The 10,340-nt window shown below is 57.3% G+C and overlaps 1 protein-coding gene across 1 annotated transcript in view; it reads left to right on the forward strand.

Moving 5' to 3' along the window:
* The window catches only part of STK11 (serine/threonine kinase 11), a 73,219-nt gene extending 65,071 nt beyond the window's left edge, over nucleotides 1-8,148 (forward strand). The window contains exons 9-10 of the mRNA XM_050933983.1: nucleotides 3,700-3,934; nucleotides 7,611-8,148. Of these exons, the coding sequence (XP_050789940.1) occupies nucleotides 3,700-3,908 (209 nt within the window). The 3' untranslated portion in view covers nucleotides 3,909-3,934; nucleotides 7,611-8,148. The remainder of the gene's footprint in view (nucleotides 1-3,699; nucleotides 3,935-7,610) is intronic.
* Nucleotides 8,149-10,340: the final 2,192 nt, after the last annotated feature.

Genomic DNA, 10,340 nt, shown 5'->3' on the forward strand with positions numbered 1-10,340 from the left:
AAATAAATCATCCCAGTCAAGCCCGGCCTTAAAAACCTCTAAGGATGGAGATTCCACCACCTCTCTAGGGAACCCCTTCCAGTGCTTGTCCACCCTCCTAGTGAAATAGTGTTTCCTAATATCCAACCTAGACCTCCCCCACTGCAACTTGAGACCATTGCTTTTTGTTCTGTCATCTGGTACCACTGAGAACAGTCTAGATCCATCCTCTTTCGACCCCCACCCTCCCTTCAGGTAGTTGAAGGCTGCTATCAAATCCCCTCTCTCTCTTCTGCAGACTAAATAATCCTAGTTCCCTCAGCCTCTCCTCACAAGTCATGTGCCCTAGCCCCCCAATCATTTGCGTTGCCCTCCACTGGACTCTCTCCAATTTGTCCACATCCTTTTTGTAGTGGGGGGCCCAACTGGACGCAGTACTCCAGATGTAGCCTCTCCAGTGCCGAACAGAAGGGGGAAATCACTTCCCTTGATCTGCCGTCAGTGCTCCTACTAATGCAGCTTAAAATGCCGTTAGCCTTCTTGGCAACAAGGGCACGCTGCTGACTTGTATCCAGCTTCTCATCCACTGCAATCCCCAGGTCCTTTCCTACAGAACTGCCACGTAGTCAGTCCCCAGCCTGTGGCGGTGCATGGGATTCTTCCCTCCTAAGTGCAGGACTCTGCACTTCTCCTTGTCGAACCTCATCAGATTTCTTTTAGCCCAATCCTCCAATCCCTACCTTCCAGCATATCACTTCTCCCCCCCCATCTTAGTGTCATCTGCAAACTTGCTGAGGGTGCAATCCATCCCATCATCCAGATCTTAAATGAGGATGTTGAACAAAACCAGCCCCAGGACCAACCCCTGAGGCACTCTGCTTGATACCGGCTGCCAACTAGACATCGAGCCGTTAATCACTACCAGTTGAGCCTGACAATCTAGCCAGCTTTCTATCCATCTTTATAGTCCATTCATTCAAGTCATACTACTTTAACTTGCTGGCAAGAATACTGTGGGTGACTGTATCAAAAGCTTAGCTAAAGTCAAGATATATCAAGTCCACCACTTTCCCCATATCCACAGAGCCAGTTATCTCATCACAGGAGGCAATCAGGTTGGTTAGGCATGACTTGCCCTTGGTGAATCCATGTTGACTGTTCCTGATCCCTTTCCTCCAAGTGCTTCAGAATGGATTCCTTGAGGATCTGCTCCATGATTTTTCCAGGGACTTAGGTGAGGCTGACCGGTCTGTATTTCCCCGGATTCTCCTTCTTTCCTTTTCTAAGGGGCATTATTTGCCTTTTTCCAATCGCCACAAGTTTTCAAAGATAATGGCCAATGGCTCTACAATCACATCAGCCAACTCCCTCAGCACCCTCGGATGCGTGAGATCCAGCCCCATGGACTTGTGCATGTCCAGCTTTTCTAAATGACTTTTTTCCACCTGCCATGAGAATTTGAAATGCACTGGGATGCATGTTAAAGCCTGTGCAGTAATGGGGGGCAGGCAGGGGAGATCAGAGTGAAGCCAAGGGGTGAAGGGATTTGCAAACCTTTTGGGGTAGAGGAAGCTGCTCAGCAGGCTTATAAGGTAATATGTTGCCCTGTGGGAAATCGGGGGTTGGCGCAGGCAGGATGCACTGTGCTACCCTTGGGCAACCCTTCTCTCTGGGGCTTGGATGCTTTTGCGGGTGCCCTATGCCCAGGGTAGTAAAACCCCTGAGCTGTCCAGCCTGCCCCAGTGAGGGGACATGCAGCCTCGCAGGGAGCTATAGCCAGGTGAGGACAGGGCCACCCCTTCTGGGAGGGGTGTGCGTGCAGTGACTGGGGTTTGTGGTGCAGCGCCCCCTGTTGGAGAATCGAAGCCATTCCAGATGAACCCTTTGAGATTCCTTCCCCCCCCCCAAAAGGAAACTACAACTCCCCGCCATGTGTCACTCCCCTCCCTACTGGGGGGCTCGGCAGAGGTGGGGTGATGGTTGGCGCAAGCATAGTGCTGACGTGACATGGCCTTGGCAGGGAGAGGATCTGCGCATCCTTTTAAAGAAAATTGCACATAATCGCCTCACAGCCTTCGCTTCCATTCAGGCCTCTGAGTCATAACTGAAGGGCCCTGGAGCATGACGTTCCTGTGAGATGGAAATTACCTTGGATGGGGCTGGTGGCGAGGCAGGGAGGAGGGAGAGACAAGCAATCTGACAACTCCTCTCCTGAGCCCTGCATCCGACGGGGGTAGCGTGAGCAGCATGGCAGGCTAAGCCAACAGGCATTGTATGCACCTCAGTGTCCTGGGCCCTGCTGAGCTGGGTGGGTGTTTGCTGTTCTCGTTTAATGTCACTCCCCCAGTTCCCCGCCAAACACATGTTCCTGAGCTGAAATGTGGCCAGGCTGTGAAATTGATTCCACCAGAAACGGTTTTTCTGCAGCGCTGAGTCACTCCTCTGAGCTGCTGCTGGGTCGCTCGGCCCTGGCGGGGGTGATCCACGCTTGGGGTTCTCTAAGGCAGCTGGGGGACAGTTCACGGCCATACAGAGGGGCCAGTGCAAGCCCCCCCCCCCCCCCCCGGATCATAAATGGCACAGAGGCCTCTGCGTGGGGGAGAATTGCATCCTTACTGAAGTAGCTCCTGCTGCAAGTTCATGCTGCCTCTTCTGCTGCTTGGCTTAAACTAGTTTTCCCTCTGCGAGCCTCTCCTGATGTGGGTTGCTCAGACCCTTTTCCAGAAGGGGAGTCAGCAGCTTCCCTCCCCGAGTCCCAGATGTCATGTTAGTGGTGCTCAGTTTAGATGAAGGAACCCGCTGCGGGAACTGTTAGTGCATCAACCCACCTGGCCCCTGCAGCAAGGTAAGGCTGCCTGGTTGTGCCTCATTCGCTTCCGGGATGTGGGGTTCGGCTCCTCTCAGACCCACCAGGAGACACACAGTGAAGGGAGCGTTCTTAGCTCCGAAATGCTGCTCTCAGCACAGAGCTTCCAAAGGGAGCTGCTGCAGGATGGGAGGAACATGTGAAAGCTGGTGAGGGCAGGGCACGGGGGTAACCCAGGTTCAGCGGCCACAGGAGATCACCCTGAGCCATCCAGGCTCAATGAGACCAGACTGCCGGGAACCCCTCCAGCTGGTAACAGCCTGAGCCTTGCTGTGCATGCACATTTCTCTCTTAGGCACCTTGGTTTAGCTTGTGCCAACCGGGAGTTACAAAAGTTATTCAGGGGAAAGTTTGTTGTGTTCCTGCCCCAAGGGGGCAGTGGGGACCAGGACCAGGCTCAAAGATATCCCACGTGGATCACTTGATGATTACCTATTCATTCCCTCTGGGGCATCTGGCATTGGTCACTGTCGGCAGACAGGCTGCTGGGCTAGATGGACCTTTGGGCTGACCCAGCATGGCCATTCTTATAAGGGTTAGAAGGCACCGGTTGAGCTCCAGGTGTATGCAAAAAAAACAAAACAAAACAAAACACAATGTGAGTTATGCAAACATCTGTGTGTTGGGAATCTCTTGCTCTAATGACCCCAGGCTTGGGCCACTAACCCTACCCTATGCCCCTGTGAGGAACAGCAAATGTTGAGATAATCCCAGGAAGCGTGTGGATCTTAGTGCACTTAGAAAGCAACACCCATCCTGAACTAGAGCAGAGCTGGTGTTCAGCTAAGCATGCCACCTCCCCGCCTCTGGCCCTTCTCCCACCTGCCTGACCCTGGTTCCCGCTTCTCTTCCAGGACAGGTGCCTGATGAGGAGGCCGCACCAAATGGGCAGAACCGCGGCAAAGGGCTGCCCAAGCCAGTGTGCATGAACGGGACAGAGCCGGGACAGCTGAGCACCAAATCAAAAGCAGAGCGGCGGGCGAGCGCCTCGTCCAACCCCTCGCGCAAAGCCTGCTCTGCCAGCAGCAAGATCCGCAAGCTCTCCACCTGCAAGCAGCAGTGAGCCTGACGTGTGCACGGTCTTCGCAGGTACGCGGCCTGCGCCGCCCGTAGGCAATGGGGGGTGACCAGCAAACCCCCCTGCAGCCTCCCCCTCGTCCTCGGAGGGAAGGGAGGAGCCATCTGAGTACGGCCAACCCTTCTGGGGGTTACGAGCAGCACAGCTCCTGGTGGGAGGAGGGAGCTGGCTGCTTTGCTTCCTCCTCCAATGATGTGGGGGGGCCTCTCCAGGCGGGTGTCTCCATCTGGCATGGCCAAGCTCTGAGGGAAGCAGCACCCAGGCTGGGACACCCCAGCCCCGTCACTGCAGCTGTGTCCCGGCAGCCAGGGCTCTGGGGGCTCTGCCCTTCGCAGGGCTGGTCGCAGCTGTTGGAAGCCAAAGGGAGGGACAGCATCCATTGCCCTTGGGGTGCTGGGAACGCAGGGATGGTACCACTCTGCTCTCCCTGTCAGCCCCTGGGTCCCACAGTGATGGAACCAGGCTGAGAACCTGCCTCCATTTGCACCTGCCTCCCTGTCCTGCTGCCTCTTGCTGGCTCCTGGGCTAGGAGCAGTGGGTCAGACTCAAGCAAAACACACTGTCGGTCTCCCAAGACCTGAATCCCATCCATGCACACATCCCCAGCTGCCATCCACCTTGCTTCCTGAGGAAGTGGCCAGTTCAGCTGCCCGCGGTTAGCAGGCTCAGGGTGAATGGGCCTCAAGGCAACTGCAGAGCAGCGTTGCCCAAGGTACACAGGAGACCCTGGGGGGCAGTGGAAGGCCCATCGTATTCACCCCTGGAGAACCTCCACTGTTCCCACACTCTGTGTAGCCCTGGCATATGCGCAGTGCCCGCAGGATGCTAGGAGAACAGGCTGAGTGTGCCTGTCGCCTCCAGGGCGTTCCCCTTCCAGGAAGAGGTTAAGTCAGTCCCCCTCCTTGTGGCTGGTGTAGCAAGGGGGCCCAGCTGAGTCATCCTGGCGCAGGGCTCCATCCCCCGGCTGCTCCTCGGCTCAGACAAGGTGGGTGCTGGATCCCCTGCGTTCTGCAGCCCCACCACCTGCTGCAGAAGGGGACCGGGGCAGAATGCCAAAGACACTTCGTTGTCCTTTCCGTGGGCCTTGAGCACTTAGCTGCCCTTTGGAAACAGTGCCAAATGCACGCACCCCCCACAGCGTCTGGCTGAGCCAAGAGGGGCTGCAGCTGCTGCACTGTGGCTGTGGGGAGAGAGTGGGCATTGCCCTGACCCTCAGCCCTCACCCCCATGGCCTTGCCTCTGTTCCACAAGGATGCTTCGGCAGAGTTGGTGCATCAGGAGAAGCCTTGCCCTAAGGCTGAGACGCCAGGCCAGAGCTGCTGGCATGAGCACAGAATTTGCCCCAGGCCTCCTCCCGGGTTCAGGTTAAGGTCCCGCCATGCTAAACCCCTATCCCCACCCCAGGGCCAGCTCCCATTAACACATGCTCACACTCTAATCCACAAGTTCCCATACTGCTGCCTCTTCTGAATGGGATTTGAGGCAGTTTGAAGGGGTTGGGGGCGGAGTGGAGCAGGACTTGCTTGAGCAAGGTGAGCTGGTGCTCCCCTGAGAAAGCAGCTTTAGCATCGGGGTTTGTATCTCTAATCCCAGGCGGTGGGTGCATGGGCCGGCGGCCATGCCATCCCACTCCCCATCTCAACTGGCTCACGTACGTGGCTCTTGCTTCCTGGCTGTGGCACTCGCAGAGCTGCAGAGCCCTGCCTGCCCTCCACCCCCTCTAGCAGCTCTGCTGCCACTCCAATTCACAAGCGCAGGCAGCACTGACTCATCCCTGGTCCCTGCTCGCTCTTGTCACACGCGCTCCATGGGGCCGGGGTGCTGGTATCTGGCTCCTGACCAGCTTTGGCAGGTGAAGAAAGCCAGGAATAAAAGCCCGTTCCTCCCCCTGCAGCTGGCAGGCCGACGTACCAGGCCCATGTGGCGACTAATTCATGGCTGGGAGTGAGTCACCTGGTGGGGGACCTAGCACCGTGGGGAGAAACCTCCGCTGGTTTTCCTCTCCGTAGTGCTGAAGCCGTTTCCCTCCCTCCACCCACTTGCTGGAGATTGATCCTTCAGCCTGGTTCGCTCCTTGCAGTCAGGTCTCAAACCATAATTCCCCAGGGTTAATCAAAGGGGCTCGGGCAGGTTACAAGCGCACATGGCTGCTGCTGTCCTTTCACTTCGGTTAACACCTGGAAACATTTAAAAACAAAACAACTCATCCTCATCCGTTCCTTGCCCTTAAGGGAGCTTTTTAAATTCGTTTTTCTCCTGCTCGTGCTGGAGAAGGAGACTAGAGCAGTGAGGTGGATCAGTGTGATTGGGGAGGGGCCTAGTGCCCCCTCTGAGATGGGGGCTCCTGATGTGCCAGGCACTGCTCCTTCCCTGCCTACGATCTCCATAGACAAGGCAGCTACTGAGAGGAAGGAAGATTGGTTATCCCCATTGAGGCCAGAGAGGTGCCAGTGGTCACAGGGAGAGCTGGTCGCAGAATCGAACCGAGGGCTCCTTAACCACGTGGTCAGGCTCCTTCCCTGCCTTGCTCTAGTTCTCCTGCAGGCCGGCGCTGCTGGGGACAAGTGGAAAGGTGTCTGCTGCTGGTGGTTTAACAGGGACATTTCTCATGACCGGGGGGTATTTGTAGAGTCCTTTTTTAACAAAATCTAATTCTGGGTCATAAATATCCCCCCCAATCTGATTTAACCCCCTAGCTGTGAGGCAGAAAGTCCCGCTAGCCCTGTTTTACAGACCAGGCACAGAGCCATAACAGGCCTTGTCCATGCTCACGCCACAGAGTCAGGGTGCCTGGATGCTAGTCCCAACTCTGCCACTGGCCTGCTGGGTGACCCTGGTCATGTCACTCCCCCTTCCTGTGCCTTAGCGTCCCCAGAGGGGTTAGTGAGACTGACCACCTCGAAGTGCTGGGAGAAACTGATTGCTGAAAGGTGTGATGGAGGCGCAGGATATTTTATAGGTCTGGGGGCAGGGGCTCCTGCCTGGCTTGGAGGGGCTCTGTGGTCTCCTGATCCCTGTCCCTGGGGCTCTGCGTGGGTCTCACCCTCAGCACTGCAGGAGCATCTTAGTGAGGGCCGGCCTCTGGAGGGAGTCTCTAGGGGTACTTCTGCACTGCACATAGAATCTATCTGGGGCTGCGGGGTTAAAACCAGCAGTGTAGGCAGTGGGACTCTCAGATCCGGGACTCTCACTGGCTTTCAGCCCAGACATCTACATGGTGTGAGCCAGAGACCCAGCGCCACCGGTTTTTCTTTGCTGTGTCCATGTTCCCTTGACGGCTTAGTGGTGCCTGTGTTAACAGCTGGGCTTTGCCCATGCCAAGACATGCTGGACAAAGCAGGGGCTGCAGGGGCTGGTGTAGGATGGGAGGCTGCTGCTGCTAAGTCCCACCCAAGACCCTTCCTCCCTCTCTCACCTGGGTGATGGGAGAGCATTAGGTTGAGATCCCACCTGCTGCCCAGGCCTTGCGGTGGCCATTGACTTAGCCTGGCACTTTACCCTTGTGTGTGTAACCCCCATCATTCTCCTACCTGTAGTCAGCTGGAGCCCCCAGGCACCAGTGGTGCAGTTCCCCCCGGGCTTGGAACCAGGCCATAGCTGCTCTCAGGGAAAATCAGACATGTGCCACCATCCTCCTGCCCATGTTCCATCCACCTCTAACATTGTCTCCTCTCCTCTCTTCCCCAGAGCCTGTCTTGGAGCCTGGGCCAGCCTACGCCCCGTCATCCTCGCCCCAGCTCCGTCTCTCCTGGGAGCGGACTATGCTTGCAATCCAAAAAGAGAAACCCTGGAGGAAAACAAAACCGCCCGCCCCTCCCTCTCCCAATCCCTCTCTCAGCGGCGCCAGGCCCCCAAAGCCGGCAGGAGCCCTCAACCTCCCCCCATCTCTCTCCCCAGCTACACCCATGCTGGCCACTCCTCTGCATTGACTCTTGCCAATCAAGACACCACCTCTGTTTTTTAATTTGGGATCTGGAGGGTGAGGTGCGTGGGGGAGGGCCAGGGTGGAGGTCTCCTCCCCACTGGGCGTGTGGGCGACGCCCCCCCGCCCACCCTCGCTGAGTAGAATTGTGTAAAGCCATGGCTGTGCACTTTATGTTTTAGACTACTGTTCTAGATATACATATATATATATTTTTTCCTCTTTTTTTGTTTATATTTGCGGTATATTTAGAGATTCCTACACATCGTGATGTGTTTAAAATAAACCCAATGAGGAAAAGAACCAGGTAGTGAGACCATCCGAGAACTGCATGCTGCCCGAGGGCTTGGGAGGGGGACTGGACTGCGCTCTGTGGCGTCTTTATTTTTCTTTCTTTTCTTTTCTTTTTTTTCTTTAGTTCTTTTATTTTTTTAAGAAAATAAACCAATCTTGCGAGGTGGATCTCCTGGTCGTCCTGCTGCAGGCAGCCGCTGGCAGCAGACCCAGCTGCCCTGCCTGCGTAGGCTGGGGTGGCCACTGCTCAGTGGTCCATCTCCGGGTGGAGGAGTGGGGACTCCTGAATTCTGTTCCCTGTGCAGGGAAGGCTGGGGGCCCGAGCACAGGGAGAGCTTAGGTGTCAAGGCTTCTGGGGTTGGGAAGGTGTTTCTCAATGGCAGGAAACCCCTCCCCCCCCACTTCTGCTCCTGCCTTCGGTGTGAGGGGATTGTACCTCTGTCTCCCCGTCTGGCTGGGCCTCCCTCCCCCAGGCCCAGCCTCAGTGCATAGAGATGCAATTCTGAAAACGATGTATGTGCTGAGCTGGGCTCCTTCCCCTACTGCAGCTGAGCCCAGTTTGCTGCCACCAGAGCTGAGGAAGGGGGCTGAGGGAGTAGATTGAAGGCATTTGAGTGGCACGGGCAGAGGCTCGGGAGGTCGGGGCGGCTCCAGGCCCCAGCACGCCAAGCGCGTGCTTGGGGCTGCATGCTGTGGGGGGCGCTCTGCCGGTTGCTGGAGGGCGGCAGGCGGCTCCGGTGGACCTCCCGCAGGCATGCGGGAGGTCCACTGGAGCCGTGGGACCAGCGGACCCTCCGCAGGCATGCCTGCGGGAGGTCCACTGGAGCCGCCTGCCGCCCTCCCGGCGACCGGCAGAGCACCCCCCGCAGCATGCTGCCCTGCTTGGGGCGGCGAAATGTCTAGAGCCGCCCCTGCAGGAGGTGGAGCATTGGCTTTCCCCTAAGGTCTAGCAATGCCCTCGGTTGGTCCCCAAATGCATATGGTGTCTCCAGCCCCGCCTGGCTCAGGAGCTCTCTGCTTCCTGCCAGGCCCAGGAGAGTCCAGGCCTGAGCAGACACACACCTCTCCTCTCTGGCTTCCTCCGTCGTGGAGAAGCCTGTAGCACAAGGCTGAGACTGGGTCTGTGCGGGGGTGGCTATGGCAAGGGGGTCTCCCAGCTCAGCCCGAGCTCCTGGAGCAGAATGCACCCCACTGGCCACTTGGTGCCGAAGGGAACACCCTGTGGCTGCTCTTGATGCCAAAGCTGCCCTGAGCCAGCTGTAGGGGGCAGTGGTGCTGCTGAATCCTTGAGGGCCTAGGGCTGTCCTCATATCAGGGATGGGGCTACAGTGCAGCTGGTCCCTAAAAGCTGGGCCTGGCCCTCCCTGTACTTGCTCTTTGCAGGAATTCTGCTCATCTATCCTGCACCTTGCATGAGGGGCCTAGCGCAGTGGTTCTCAAACTGGGGGTCGTGACCCCGTTTTCAGGGGGTCGCCAGGGCTGGCCTTTAGACTTACTGGGGCTGAAGCCCGAGCTGCACTCCCTGGGGCATTGGTCCTAGGCTTTGGCTTTGGCTTGCCCCTGTGCCCAGGGCCAACTTTGGCCCTGTCAGCGGGACCTGGGTGGGCTCAGGCTCGTCCCCCTGCCTGGGGTCATGCAGTAATTTTTGTAGTAAGAAGGGGGTTGTGGTGCAATGACCTTTAGAGAACCCCAGGTCTAGCACAGTGTAAATAGTCCCCTTCCCCTCCCTCCCCCCCACCCTTCTTTGCAAGTTCTGGCCACCTGTGTGTCCTCCATCCTCCTGGAGGAGGAGAGCTCTTCTCTCCATGCGTTAATGCAATGGCTGAATTTAGGCTTCTGGTGCCTTTGCTGAATCCTGTCCCCACCCTCCACTTTCCCTCAGCAGCTGCACTGCTAGTGCCCAGGGGTTGGTGCTGGGCCTATCCTGCCCATCTAGCTCCTGTTGTGGTGCTCAGCAGTCACCAGCTTCTTGGAGAGGGTAGCCCCTTCCCCAGCCCAGGGGAGCTGGGCCCACAGTGGAGGGCCCTGCGTTCATCTCCAGCCCTGGAAGGAGCTGTCAGCCCCTGAGCCTCGCTGGGCTCCATTCCAACAGTAAAAACAGGCTCTGCTAGGATGGGTCGACCTTAGAAAGGCAGGTTCAGCCACTACAGAGGCCTTGTGCGCCCAGGCCCCGGCCCCGGCCCCCATTGCAGGGATTGCTT

The sequence above is a fragment of the Gopherus flavomarginatus genome, chromosome 24 (genome assembly GCF_025201925.1).
Source record: "Gopherus flavomarginatus isolate rGopFla2 chromosome 24, rGopFla2.mat.asm, whole genome shotgun sequence".
Classification (NCBI taxonomy): domain Eukaryota; kingdom Metazoa; phylum Chordata; order Testudines; family Testudinidae; genus Gopherus; species Gopherus flavomarginatus.